The sequence below is a fragment of the Macaca thibetana genome, chromosome 3, assembly GCF_024542745.1.
Source record: "Macaca thibetana thibetana isolate TM-01 chromosome 3, ASM2454274v1, whole genome shotgun sequence".
Lineage (NCBI taxonomy): Eukaryota > Metazoa > Chordata > Mammalia > Primates > Cercopithecidae > Macaca > Macaca thibetana.
The window spans coordinates 92,863,286-92,878,611 of NC_065580.1; the positions used below are offsets into that span (position 1 = coordinate 92,863,286).

Below are 15,326 nucleotides of genomic sequence, written 5' to 3' on the forward strand. Positions count from 1 at the left end.
GTGAGTCAGCTGACGCTTGACTGGTCCTGACAGCATACAATATTCATTCACTCAGTCATTCAAAAAGTACATAATGAGCAACTGTCAGGTGTCAGATCTGTTCCTGATGTTAGGGATACAGTGGTGGAGAAGGTAGAGAAAATCCCAGCCCTCACAAAGCTCACAGTCTCCTGTTAGCCTAAAAAATGCAACTTTTTTTTTTTTTCTTTTTTTGAGATGCAGGCTTGCTTTGTCGCCCAGGCTGGAGTGCAGTGGCGCAATCTCTGCTGACTGCAAGTTGTGTCTCCTGGGTTCATACCATTCTCCTACCTCAGCCTCCCAAGTAGCTGGGACTACAGGCGCCCACCACCACACCTGGCTAAATTTTTGTATTTTTAGTAGAGTTAGGGTTTCACTGTGTTAGCTAGGATGATCGGTCTCAATCTCCTGACCTCATGATCCATGCGTCTTGGCCTCCCAAAGTGCTGGGATTACAGGCGTGAGCCACCGCACCTGGCCAAAAAATGCAACTCTTTGTTGATTGATTCTTTACTGCAACACAATGATAAATAACGAGGAAGTAAATCTCCTTTTATACAAAACTCAGTGTACAATATACGCTATTTGTAAAATACAGTGGTTTTAACAATAGATATATTATATTTATAACATATTTATGTACGTGTTCTGCCACATCAATTCATTCATGTAAAGAACCTGGAAGATGGGAGAATAATTTTTTTCCCTAGTTCGTGAACATCTTGAATCATGACAATGATCAGAGCATCTCAAACACTTTTGCTGTGTCATCCCAGGTGGAGAAGATAACGTGATCACTGCAGCATCCCTGCAAAACTCTATGTGGTCAGGAGCAAAGGGAACAACTGTAACTTGAGAAGTATACATCAGAATTTCTCAATCACTATTTCAGAAAATGCAGTAAAAGAGAAAAGAATCATACCTGGGAAGGCGTATGTTCAAGGTACGGATTAGATATTCTTCTTGATAGAGTCTATTTTAAATAAAGAAAAAAAATAGTTAGAACCAAATAAACTTTTGTACCAAAAAAGGAAAACATAAGCAACAGTGGCAGGGGCAGGACCCTGCTAAACAAACAAAAAAAAAAGCTTGAATCTCAAATCATGGTCCCTATGGGCTTGGTATCCTTATTTTCACTCAATGTAAATATCTGGTCAACATTCATAACAACAGGACAGGATATTCCACTTGAATGGCTCTCAACAGAAGTACAACAGAAAGACTGGGATTTTCTTGGACCGGTCACTTTATTCTTGATGTGTTTTGGATTCCATTTCTCCTTTCCTTTTCCTCACCCTAACTCAGGCCCTCATCACTATACCCTCAACTACCTGCTTCATCTTCCCAGTGGATTTTCCTGCTCTCTAGTCACATCCCCTTCAGGCCATCCTTCACACCTCAACTAAGCAAATCTCCCTAAATCACCCCCTTGACTTGCAGAGGGTCCCTTATTGCTTATCTGAGTTAATCCATGCTCCCTTGGCTCACCACAGTCTGCCTCCAACAGATTTCCAGTATTCTCTTTCCAACTCTCAACAAGGCTTCTTCAGTTTAGCAAGACCTACTTGTCAGAAGAACCTGCCACTCATAACCCTGCCTTTAGTCAAGTCAGTCTTCATGTTTAAAGCCTTCCATCTTCCTCAATGCTTCTCAGAATCTCACCAGACTTGAAGTCCAGTTTTGTGGAGTCGGCTCCTGCATGAAGTTCCTCCTACTGTGGTAGGTTCCTCTTTAGAGCTCTGTTTTTGCTACTATTCAGGTGTGGCCCCTGGGTGCTCGGCATTGTTGGTTGTTTTTCTGTGTGCGCATTTGCCCCAAGGAATCCATAAGCTCCTTGAGGGAGGGCTGGCAGCTTATTCTGCTTTGCTTTCATGGCATCTAGCACACAATTGTGCATAAAGATGTTTATTTTTTCTATCCATTTATTTAGATATTTATATAACTGTATGAACTTAATAAGTAATTGCTGAATGATCTCAATTGCAGGAGCTAATTTTTCCTGCCTAATGATCCAGGAAACAGCACCATCACCCACATATGCTTAAGCACAATACAGAACTATTATCATTTCCTATTGCAGTATAAAAAAAAAGAACAGAGAAACTAACATTTATTGAACTTCCAACCTATGTTTAAAAGCTCTTTCCATCTCTATTCTAAGTCTTGCTATCTTTCGAGATCCTATAGTTTTCAGACTGCTGCCTCCATGTCTTAGAATACTTTGCTAAATGTACAAAACATACCCCACCAGTCATCACTTTCCAGCATCTGAACCTTCTACTAAACTTTAGTCTAAAAAGAGAATTCCCATTCTGCCCCTTCCCCAGGCCACATGGCCCTCACACTACTCCTAATTAAATTAAAATAAAATGTATCAACTCTTTATCCAGAAATGCCAAATGATACCCTGTTAAAGATTTGTAGCTTCATTCAAAGAAAATAAATTTTATAAGGTAGAGAGCCCATTTTTAATTCCCAGCCTTCTGGTCTTGTCTAAACGTACTCCCAATCAGCAGTGCCTAGGCCTCAGGTACCATGAGCCTATGTAATATAGTCCCTTATTGGTATACTGAACAATTTAAAAGTTTTAAATGTACCAGATTATATGAAGATGAATCATCATAATTTTTTTTTCTCTAAACAGGTAGACTTTTAAAATCACTATGGCAGACCAGAAATGACAGTCTTTATGACTCATCTAATTGCCTGAATCAGCTCAGAAAAGCAAATAGTTTATATAATCTAGCTAAAGAAAAAGCTTTTAAGCAGAAACAAGCTCTAAAAAAAAAAAAAAAAAAAAAGAGCATTTTCACAAAACAAAACAAGTCACTTGCCTTCCTGGCCACTGCCAACCGGAATCTGGCTGTCTACACACTCGTGTTACACTCACACAATTCCACTTAACAGAAACCTCCCCCATGGATAGTTTGCTTCAAAAGGTAGGTAAGGTGAGTAAATAAAGCAATGGGGTTCTTCTATACTGAATAGATAGCAGCGTTAGATAAGCTACTGGCCCCAGGAACTCAACAAGCTCAACATAATAACTGTCTTTTACAGGACACAATTCCTAAGCTGGCTGTCAGGAACTGCCTTGAAACCCTCTCTTCACTGGTCCCAGGAGAGCTTTGTTTCATTAACACTCTAGGACGGCGGTTCTCAAACTTGTTAGCTGAGCATGGGGAGCCACAGAGCTTTGTGGAACTCAGTCAAGTACTGACTCCCTAAACTTAAAACAACTATCATAACTGTACTTCCGCAGAGACCACTTTATGTTAGTTTTCAGTACTGACCCAAAATAGCAAAGGCCAAAGGTTTAAAAGAACATGGGGAATACTCCATCCATTACCTCATTTTTAGCAGGTACTGGGAAAGGACTGTTACTTAATTTTATCAGAGGAATACCATGGGCCATCTTACTGCTGCTGTAAATCACTCAAGAACTGCCCTCCCAGCATTTATCAGCAAGAGTACCGCAAAAGCACCCTTGAAAATGCACCCCCCCTTTTCATTTTAACATCTTTCCCTGATATACAACCACTCAGCTGTTTTCATCCCATCTTGGAATCCCTTGGTTTTATTTTTCCTCTCAGCATCCCAGGGCCTCATCTCATCACTCCTGTGGCAACTTATTTCCATTCATTTCATTTTTGAAGCACTTACTCAGCTGAGCACCAGGCTCTGTGGGAACTTCCAGAAACACACACACGGACAAGATACCATCCCTAATTTAGAAAACCCATTTGCCAGAAGGCATAGGATCTAAAGAACCTATTAAGCCCATGAATTATTTTTCTTGATCCTAATCTCCCTATCAATTTTCTCTGCAATCTTAGATGGCTGGTCACTCGATGCTGGGTATCCTCTCTTAAATGGCTCCCACCATAATCTCTCATAAATATAATGCCCAAAGTGATGATTCCTTTATCCTATGTATTTTAAATTTCCTAGAATTACTTAAGTTGGATGCAATGATTCTTTCATGAAAGACATATATATCCCAGAGAGATAAAAATACTAATAACACAAATGAAAATATATTTTTAAGTCAAATGTATTCCTCCTTTCCATTTTAATGCACCATGGAAAATGGTTCCCTGATTACAGGCAAACCTCATATTTTAAATGTAAACTAGGAAATTGCAATCCTTTAATATTCACAAATGGACTTCCAGAAAAAAATAATGGCATAACTCCAAAAATAATTGATTAGCAACCATATATTACATTTTTTAAGTCAGGTATATATTAAAATTAAAGTGTAATAATTCATGAAGCTGACTCTGAAGCAGGCAAGGAACTCACTCCGGAGTTGCTAAAAATATCTTGCTAAACAGTGTAATAGACTTAAGGCATATTTTTCATTAGCCCTTAAAAGAGATAGGCACAGTTTTTATTCGTTTTTAAAGGAGATGCCTTAATACTATCCTTAGACTCAGTTAAAGTACTTAGGCTACTAAGGGGTGAGAGAAATAAAGGAAAAAGACCGAATCGTTTCAGTCACTACAGAAGCACTACCTGCCCTTTTACTAACATGAACCAACAAGAACTACCAAATTTATTGTTAATGCAAGAATGACACAACTGTCTGCCAACTTCAGCCACTGTCCCTCTTCCTATCCTGGGTGACCAGGCAGAATATGAAGATGAAACAATGGAATAAGTACACTTGAATTTCTTACAAACGCAGGAAGATAAAAAGCCTCATAACTAGCAGGCACATATGTAAAGAGATTATAAAATAAAATACTAAAGGCTATGATCTATTAAGCTGCCCAGTGGATTTTTAACACAGGAAGAACTTGTGGGCCATTCTTCAGCCCCCAAATAAATTTACATCTCAACCAAAGCTTGGTCAAGGTTAAAAGGACAGAATCCCAGCCAGATTATAGGCTTGAGAATTATCCAGTCATCAAAGTTGGGGATAATGGGTCAGGTGCGGTGGCTCACATCACTCTCTGATAACATGCTGCACGTTATTAATAGTAACTGAGTTTCTGCTGTGTGCCAGAGATTACACCAAGTTTTGGGGGTTTTTTCTTTTTTTTTTTTTTTTTTTTTTGAGACAGGATCTCACCCTGTCGTCCAGGCTGAAGTGCAGTGGCGCAAGCACAGGTCACTACAGCCTCAACCTCCCAGGCTCAATTGATCCTCCCACCTCAGCCTCCCAAGTAGCTGGGACTACAGGCACGCACCACCACCACATCCAGCTGATTTTTGTATTTTTTTGTAGAGACAGGATTTCACCCTATTGCACAAGCTGGTCTCAAACTCCTGGGCTCAAGCAATCTGCTTGCCTCAGCCTCCCAAGGTACTGGGATTACAGGCACGAGCTACCACACCCAGCCTATACTAAACATTTTGCATGCATCACATTACTTAATACTTGAAAAACTATGAGGTAGGTACTATAATTAATCCTATTTTGCAGATGACAAAACTAGACTTAAAGAAGTTAAGAAATCTGTCCAAGTTTGCAACCTAACTGCAGTTATTGCCCCATACATGTCTCTTAACATAGGATGTGATAATTTAAGAGTAATGTGACAAATAAGTGCATCTAACTGCAGTAAGAAGTCACAAATAGTATCTGCTAGACCCAGTGGTTCTCAACTCTGGATGTAAATAGAACCACCTGGGAAGCTGCAGAAAAACAAATAAAACAGGTATTAAGGACGCACCCCAAACATACTGAATTAGAATCTCTACGAGGAGAGCTGGGCAGTCTTTCCCCAAATTTCCCAGGTGGTTCTAAGGTGCAGCCAGGTGTCAGGGGAACTGTAAAAATAAGTGATTGGGAATGGCAAATTGAAACTTTCCTCATATACTTCAGCTATGGGGCTTGGAGCACTGCTCAGACATCACCTCCTGCACACATATTGCTGAATGAAGAAGAGGTACTGTCGTTTACCAATAGCACAGGGATCCATGACTGAACCTCCAAGTGGCTTGTGTAGGAAAAAAGCCACTGTTTCAGCAAATCCCGTCCTGCACCTGTTCATGTGGTATGTGTTTTCCATACAACCCATCCTAGACATAGCCTTAAGCTACAGTATCTTCATGTCTGCACAGTAGCATAGTACCTACATACCTTCAGAAAGAGTCTACCCTTTAAATGGCATCCATGGCATTAAACTTAATTTTGACTTCCCATTATTAAAGCGCTCTATTCTAGTAGAAACATGTTGCCCTACTTAAAAGCTAAGTAGAAAATGAAAGTGGGTTCAAGGAGTACTTATAAACATTTCACAAACCTTTCACTGCTACAGAGACAAACCAGCAAGAGCCAACAGCTTCTGGGAAAATATACACAACACATACAACAGAAACAAACCCCAAAGCTTCATCAATTTGATTTTATTTAGTTCTTGGGAAAATTTCTTTTGGGCTGTGTTTACAAACAAAATAATAGGTTCGCCTACCAAGATGGGCCTCCCTGGTTAATGCAATCACAGAGAAAGCTTTAAAATTTGAGAATTAAGTAACTAAAGATTTAGGAAACATGGTTTAATCAGCGAGCTTACTTATCTCCACTTGTCACTGAATTTCCTAGTTTTATTAACAAGAACTCATCCAGTCATACCTGGACTCCAAGATGGACCCTTCCTACAGTAACCAACATGAAGAAGCTCCCACTGGCCAAATCTGGGATGATTTGAACAGCAAATAATAAAATTATTGAATTATAATTCATAAGATGAATAACCATGAGTCCATACTAATACAAGCAATTGAATAAATAAATAAATGAGGATCAGGAAGAAAGGACAGCCCTTCCTCATGGGATTATTTTAATTACTAAATGCAGTAAAAAGAAGAAAACAGAAAACCACCATTAGGCAAACGCCATAGTAATAAATGTTGCAGGCAAAAATCATCCATAGATGCTAACATTAGTGGACAAAAATATGATGAGATATGGGACATTTGCATAATTATCAAAGTATCTCCCACCAAAATACCTAGTAAGTACAGAGGAAAAAATAACTTTACAGTGGAGTTTAGCTCACACTACTTTAAACAAATGATAAAAATTATCGCCTATCATGAGACATGTTGAGATCATCTGCCTCCTGATATGATGAACAGAGAAAGGCACTTTTATGGTATTGTTGTCAAAATGCACACCTGAATATAATGATGAAATATCAGACAACCTCAAATCGAGGGACATTCTTCAAAGCAACTGGCCTGTACTTTGCTAAAATTGTCAAGGTTAACAGGGACCAATAAAAACTAAGGAGCTATCCCAGATGGGAGGAGACCAAAGGAGCCAGACAATTAAAAGTATTATGTGATCCTGAACTAGAATAAGGACCTTAGCAGGACACATGGCAAATGTGAATGAGGTCTATATTTTAGTTAATCGTGTGGATCAGTGCTGGTTCTGACGACTGTGCTGTGGTTATGTAGAAATGTTAACATTTAGAGAAGCTGAGTGATGCTTATAAGTGAACTCCCTTTGTACTAGTTTTGCAACTTTTAAGTCTAAAATTATTTCAAAATAAAAAGGTTCTTTACAAAAGAATAATGACCTCCCTCCTCCCCACAAATGTGGTCTCAAAAATTATTCAAATATTATCTCAAAATATAGCATTTATTTCTTTGCTGAAAGCTGCACCGCCCCTCCATAACTTCCTTGGGCTGCACAACAGAATGACCCTCATGGCTTTCCTGCCCATTGAGGTCTCTGGCATCTTCACACAAATTAATCTCCAGAAAACGCCTCCTTACATGTCACCTTATTTTTAATACAACAAATATATATTTGTAAGTTTACTCTCCCTGAGTGCTCACAGAGTTCCAAGTCTTTAACCTAGTGGTCCACACCTTCCTTACCTGTCTACAAAGTTCCTGCTGCACTTCTCTACAGACACCCTGCTTCAGCCAGGCAGGTTGTCTCCTTTTGATGAGACAAACCACATGCATTCTCCCTTCATGCCTGAGCCCTTGCCATGATCTCTGCTCTGTGCACTTTTCTACATTTCTACATTCTGCCCTACAGTCAATCCACACAAATGCTGCATGAAGCCCAACAAAGCCCTGAGCCTCCCATGATTAATCTCTTCCCCCAAACATTCTAGCACTTTCTATATCTGCCACTGAAATATAGTGCCTCCTGGCCCCATTTGCACGTATACGCCATCTCTTTTCAACCAACCTAACCTACTAGAGGGAGTCATGCCTTCTACAGATCTAGCACCATCAGTGTGGAGCAGGAGCTGACCTCTGACCAGCCAATAGTGATTTCTTTCCAACATCACACTGTCTGATAACCTGCCAAGTGGTAAAGCATGATATTACCACCTCAAAGGCTATGAAACTCATCACCACCACTGCCCCACTCCAATCGCCACCTATCCTTTCCCTCATTTCCATCCCTGCCTTAAGTGGTCATGCATAGAAAGTGCAGAGTGTGCACAGTGTGCATACAGAGCTAGCTGAGTATACAGAGAGGGAGTATATATGACTCTATAAATTATATATATATAATTATATATTTTTTAATGTACATATTTATAGATAATTTATAGATAATATATAATTTATATATAATTTATATAATTTAGATAATATAGATAATATATAATTTATATATTATCTATAAATTATATACAGTAAATATAATTTATATATAATACATAAAATTTATATATTATATGTAATTTTTTTAAGACAGGGTCTTGCTCTGTCTCCCAGGCTGGTGTGCAGTGGCACAATCATGGCTCACTACAGCCTTTATTTCCCAGACTCAAGTAATCCTTCCACCTCAGACCCCCAAGTAGCTGGGACTACAGATGCTCACCACCATGCCTGGCTAATTTTTTATTTTTAGTAGAGACGAGGTCTCGCTATGTTGCCCAGGCTAGTCTCAAACTCCTGAGATCAAGCAATCCTCACACCACAGGCTTCCAAAGTACTGGGATTATGTGAGTCACCGCACCTGGCTAAATTTTACATACTGAATGACTTATGAGCTTGTTTGAAAACGTAATGATTCACTTGAATACCAATTATTCCTTTGTAGTGAAAAACACGGAAATTGTTTGTGTGGGGTCGTCAACAGGAAAAATGTTCTCTGTTCAGTTCCCACATTACTCACAAGTCAGAAATGAGTGAAAGAAATAAATCTTGTAGTAGCCAACTTTCTTCCCTTCTTTGGCATCTGGATATAAACTACTGTCTTAAATATGTCTTTTCAATTTGTACACAGATTTTTGAAAGCTGCAGAACAATAAAGGTGATAGTGTAGAGTCTTCTGATGAAAGGAAGAATTCAGGATACTTGTTCCACTTTTTATTTTTCAATTACTCAACTAGGATATACAAAGAGCTTCAGAAATGTAGCAGCAGAATGGACCTCCAGGGGTCACCAGGCCTTTCTCTAAACTATGTGAGATGGGGAGATGGAGATTAAGAGTCCACAGACCAAACCCTGTTGCCACCTGTTTCATAAATAAAGTTTTATTGGAACACTGTGTGTTTACATATCAACTCTGGCTGCTTTACTGCTACAACAGCAGAGTTACATAGCGGCCAGCCAAGCCAAAAGTATTCACTATCTGGACCTTTATAGAAAAGATTGGCCAATCCTGGTCTGGATTATCAAACTTTAAAGCACAGGAAGAGCTGTATAATCTCCCAGGCAATATATTCTAGTGCTTAATCAGTTATTAGCAAGAACTCTTAATTTTGAATCAAAATTATCTCCCACTGCAATTTACGACTGTTTCCTCCCAAACTATTTAAGGCACAAGTCCATCTCTACTTGGGTTACATAAAAGCAAGAAATGGTAGCTAAAAGCTGTTTTGACCTAAGATTAAAACAAAGAGTAGAAGTACTAATAAAGGGTACAAAGCTCTAATTATATAAGATGAGTAAATCCCAGTGATACACTATACAGCAAAGCACCTATGGTTAACAACACTGTATTGTATACTTAAAAAGTCTGCTGACAGAGATCTTATATTAAGTGTTCTTACCACAAAAAAATATATATATATTAAAGAGGATGAGAGGAAACTTTTGCAAGTAATGGATAGGTTTGTGGCCAAGTTTATTTCCAAACTCAAGTTGTATACATTACACATGTACAGCTTTTTGTATGTCAATCATACCTCAATAAAGTGGCTAAAAAAGCAAATGAAAAAGGAGCAATTAGTTTCACTAACTCCTTTTAAATTGGGAATTTTCAATCTATAAATAATCTAGACAATGCTTGACTCCAGAAAACTGATGCTAAAGGCCAAATATACAAAAGTACTAGTAAATCCATGAGTATAAAGTGTTGTTTCAAATATCTGAATCTTGCACATAATACTGTCTCTGCCTAGAATGCCTTTCTCCTCATATGTTTAAATTTTCATATAGATTGTAAAAATGCATTCATATGCTCAAATCTCCTGTTAGAATTTATGTGCTTCTAAAGCATTTTGGATTCCAGATTCCTATTGACATGTGAATTTCCCCTGATTCATTACATGAATCTTAAAGATAGGATCGATATTGTGCTCATACTTATAAATGTCCACAGTGTCCAACATGATGCATTCTGTATAGTTAATTATCATTAAATGTTTATAAAGGAAAAAAATCTAGCCCTTTTAACACCTTCCTTAATGCTCTTCACTTTCCAGAGTTTCCAGTTCTTTCCTCTGTGCACTGCATCCTCTCCTCCTGGGAGGCAGCCTTGCATCACTGGTAAGAGTGGAACTCTGGGTTCACCTTGCTTGGATTCAAAGCTCATCAGTACCACTTAAAAGTTGTGTCCTTGGACAAGTTATTTAACTTCTTTGTCCCTCTGTTTCTACCTCTTTAAATGAGTGAAATAAAATCTACTTTTAAGGTTGTTGTAAAAAATATATGACTTAAAATTGTGATTCTCAAACTTCAGCATGCATCAGACTTATCAGAGACACTTGGAGAGCTTATTTAAAAGATTGCTGGGCTCCCTGGATTTTGGTTCAGTAAGTCTGGGGCCAAGCCTCAGAGTCTCCAATTAGAATTGGAGTTCCCATTTGAGAACAAGTTCCCAAAGGATCAACCACTAATGTAAAATTATATGAAGAGCTTAGAACAGCACCTGCTATATAACAAGTGCTTGGTGAATGTTAGCTATTGTTATTGTTGAGCACTCAGGAAATTTGGAAGTTTTAGTATTACTATGTGCATGAATGTGGGTCTCCCCTACTAGACTGTAAGCTTCTCAAGGGAAAGGATTGTATATTTTTCACCCACATCCCTAGGATGTGGCAGAGTGCCTGTCACAAAGCAAGGCCAGTGGGACCCTAATAGAATTCTCTGCATACCAAGAGAGAATCCTCTTACCCAAGGTTCCTCCTGGTTGGAAGGGAAAATAGGATGTGTGAGAAAGAAAATCCTCCTCCTGGAAACATTCCTAGGCATTTCCCATCAAGCCTCTTTTGGACATGGGCTATTTCATTCACTGCTTGACCCATGAGGGTCATTTCCCACACCTCGGAGTCTGGAAGAGCTAAACTGGAACTATTCAACTGTTATTAGCTTCTTGGGACCACAGTCCTTTCCCAAATAGGTACAGAATTTCTATGGGCTTCTGTCAGTGTAACAACCTGCCGTCACCACTGTTTAGAACCCTAAGTACAGTCAATTTTTATATTTTACCTAGACAGTGACAAGTGGAAATCCTGTAATTGACACTAAACGTATACTATACCTACATACATACATACATACCTACATACATACATTTATTTATCTAAACATGTTACCAACTCAAAGCTCATATACTGGTGTTAACAGAAAACAGTAAATTAAAAAGCTATCCCAATGTGTAATACCTCCACTTGACAATTCCAAAACACTGCACCCACAATCTTCTCTACTGGTCTCCCACCAATGACTTGTCAGATGTGATGTTGCCTCTTACTTTCTTGGCAGGAGAGATCAAGCAGATACAAGCCCTGGCCCCAAAAGCAGGACGTTGTACAGCCAAGACAAACAACAGGGCAAAGAGGCCTGATCTTCGGACTGAAGCAACCTGATTGCCTCAAACTTACTGGATGTATTTTGCCTCCTCTCTAACTTTTTTCAGTATGTAGGGGGAAAGTCATATTCAGGCTCCAATTTACATGTATTCTGCTAGGTAAGCTCCAAGCAACTTAAAGTTATTTGTGTTTACCTCTCCTGTTTAAGCATAATTACTGTAAGAGGTTCTTTATAAGGGGTTCTATTTTTTAGAACACTCTCAATTTTTAATTTTAATCAAACTTCATTTTAAACACCAACAACTGCACTCTTTCTGCTTTCTAGCTGCATGAAATTAGGTAACAAACTTAATTTCTTCTCTTTTATTCAGCTAAGCTAGAGTAAATCACAACCCTAATTTTTTCAAAGAGGCACCTTTTAAAAGTATGTTTATACTGATTGATAATCTGTTTCTAGACGAAAGACTTAATAAAGTGTCCTCCACTCCAAAAGTAGATAACTAGGGAATCAGTCAAGAAAATATGTATGAATTACAGAGGAAGGCACCTGTTGCTAGGATATGTTTACTACCTAAAAGGATTCCCCTCACTCTGGTTCCTCCTCCCTTCCCACAGCCTAGTCCAGATACATGATGAAACATTATGCAGCCATTTCAGATGTTTTAAAGAGCCTTAACACATAGAAATATTTTGGTGAAAAGAGAAAAATAAAAATAAGTAAAAGTAAAGAGACAGTATAAGATCAACAATACCTAAAAAACAAACAGAATGGAATACACCTAAATGCTAACAGAATGGGTTCTGTGTCATAGCTAGATTGTTGTTTCTCCCTCTTCCCAAACTTCCACATTTTTGATGTTGGAGATTGTCAGGTCCAGAGTCAGGATCCAGCCCATGCTGAGGTCCGAAGGGAGTGGGTGGATGAGTGGCAGACAGCTGAAAGAACACTCGGGGGGCCATAGGCAGGTAAAGGACAGTTTTATTCGGCAGCTGTCCTAGACTGTCTCTGTCTCTGCTACCTGTTCCCGCCACTCCCACACACAGCTGTACGGCCGGCTCTCTCTTCAGGGTCAGCAACTTAACTCTTTCCCTCTGGGCACAAGCAAACAGAGCTGTGTCCTGGCTCCCCCAAGTCTGTCTACAAGACAGCTATAAAACAATATATAAAAAAGCTATTAAACAAGATAACATTTCCACTCTCACAGCCCTGTCACCTCCAACCCTGTAAAGGAAAGACAAAGTTCACAGATAAAAATGGTGACTCGATACATAAAGGATTAAGAACAAGTCTACAGACCGAAAGAAATCCACAGGTAAGTTAGTTCTCATGTAAGTGTAGTTATGGATGGGGGAAAGTGAGCTAAACCTCTAGGTCAGGAGCTGAGAAGACAAGGCTGGGTTCTGCTGGGAAGGATGCTGGCACTAATGCTCCCTTTCTGCCTAGTGAAGTCCATTTGGCTTTCTGCCTATCCTGAAGAGATGTGAGCACAGAGGAGACCATGGAGGTAAGGGAAGGAGCCCTCTGCAAGTGTAAGGGCAGACATAAGACAGTGATAACCTATGGTGGGGAAATTTCAAACAGCAAAGCAAGAAGAGATGAGGCAGCCCTTCCATTTCTAAATGACCCTTTGTAGGTAAAGGATACAAACAAGGCTCTGCCCAAGTTCCTGTTCTAAGAACATCATTATTCGGAGAGTCTTGTGGCCCATTTGCTAAAGTGCTCAGGACCACTTTCTCTTGCTATTAACATCTGAATAATCAAATTTAACAACATCTGAAGAAAACAATTCAAAAAGTAAATACTGCAAAGTCAAATATCAGTAAATCAGGGGTTCCCCGTTTTTAGATTTAATTATGTCTATACACAACCAGATTCTATATCAGCTTCAGAAACAGGAGTGTGACATATGCAATGAGTTATAAGACAACAGCTACATTATACATTTAATATATGATCTGAAGGCACATGGTCAATGTCGTTTTTAGTAAAATCCAAACTTCCTCTCTGACCCAGAGTACAGGTATTGCATTAGCTACTCACTCTGGGGTACGTAAACTGCAAATCAATTTTTAAATTAAAATCATGATCCTCATATACAGGACGCTAGCTTCATTAGAGCTCCATAAGCAAGGATCCTGTCCCACAGCCCTACACTGTCCACCACATTCCCTCCTGAGTCCCAAGTGCCAACTCTCCAGTTTGACACCAGAGAATGTCAGTACTCAGGCTTCAGCATGCAGACTGCGACACAGATAGCAACCTGTGGGAGGAAAAGGGGTTTTAAAGAACCCTGAAATACAGATTCAATTAACTACTTTTCCACACACACAGATCTTCCATTGAGGGTAAGATTAAATTACCAACATTGTTGTTTTTAAAGCAGTTCCTAAGCTGGACTGAAACTATTTTAAAACCCGTAGATGGAACATAAAATGGAATGATTGAATCCTATTTCTTTTTTCTAAGATAGGCCCCTCTCCAAGGTGGAAGGCTTACAGAAGCTTGATCTTTCTATACCCTCTTAAGTCGACATTGTGTGTGTCCTTGAAATAAAAGGTCAACACCCCTTTAAAAAGTTACAGGAGGTGGGCCGGGCACGGTGGCTCACGCCTGTAATTCCAGCACTTTGGGAGGCCGAGGTGGGCAGATCACAAGGTCAGGAGATCGAGACCATCCTAACTTGGTGAAATCCTGTCTCTACTAAAAAATACAAAAAATTAGCTGGGTGTGGTGGCGGGCACCTGTAGTCTCAGCTACGTGGGATGCTGAGGCAGGAGAATGGCATGAACCTGCGTGGCGGACCTTGCAGTGACTGGAGATTGCACCACTGCACTCCAGCCTGGGTGACAGAGCGAGACTCCATCTCAAAAAAAAAAAAAAAAAAAAAAGTTACAGGAGGTACCGAGTTGACCAAGAACATTCAAGAAAGAAGGAGTACATTCAGAACAGGGACAGCAGTAGGCAGGTAACCAGGGATTTCCTTCTATTTCTATTACATAATCTAAGAATCACGACTTAGAGGAAACTTGTTGAAAGTAATGGAAAAACTTAGAACATTAAAATATTGTTAAAATTCTAGGGTAAAAGCATTATATCCTTCCAGCTTGAAAACCACATGATTCTGGAGATTGGTTGCACAACATGAATGTACTTAACACTACTTACCTGTACAGTGAAAAATGGTTATGATGAAAAATTTTATCTTATGTGTATTTTATGACAATTAAAAGCAAAAAAAAATTTTAACTATATTTGACAGATTCTGAAATTACAAATTTACTTGCAAATGATAATCTCCAAAGCTAAATTAAACACAAAACTAAAGCTTCCTGGTTGCAGGTTCT

General features: G+C 39.2%; 2 protein-coding genes across 3 annotated transcripts in view; one reads left to right on the forward strand and one right to left on the reverse strand.

Annotated features, from left to right (window-relative positions):
• Positions 1 to 15,326, forward strand: part of NUP42 (nucleoporin 42) — a 1,164,542-nt gene that overhangs the window by 347,359 nt on the left and 801,857 nt on the right. The gene's annotated exons all lie outside the window — the stretch shown is intronic.
• The window catches only part of RAPGEF5 (Rap guanine nucleotide exchange factor 5), a 242,543-nt gene that overhangs the window by 203,800 nt on the left and 23,417 nt on the right, over positions 1 to 15,326 (reverse strand). For both annotated transcript variants that reach the window (XM_050783124.1, XM_050783125.1), the window contains exon 2: positions 941 to 991. In XM_050783124.1, coding sequence (XP_050639081.1) covers positions 941 to 991 — 51 coding nt within the window. The remainder of the gene's footprint in view (positions 1 to 940; positions 992 to 15,326) is intronic.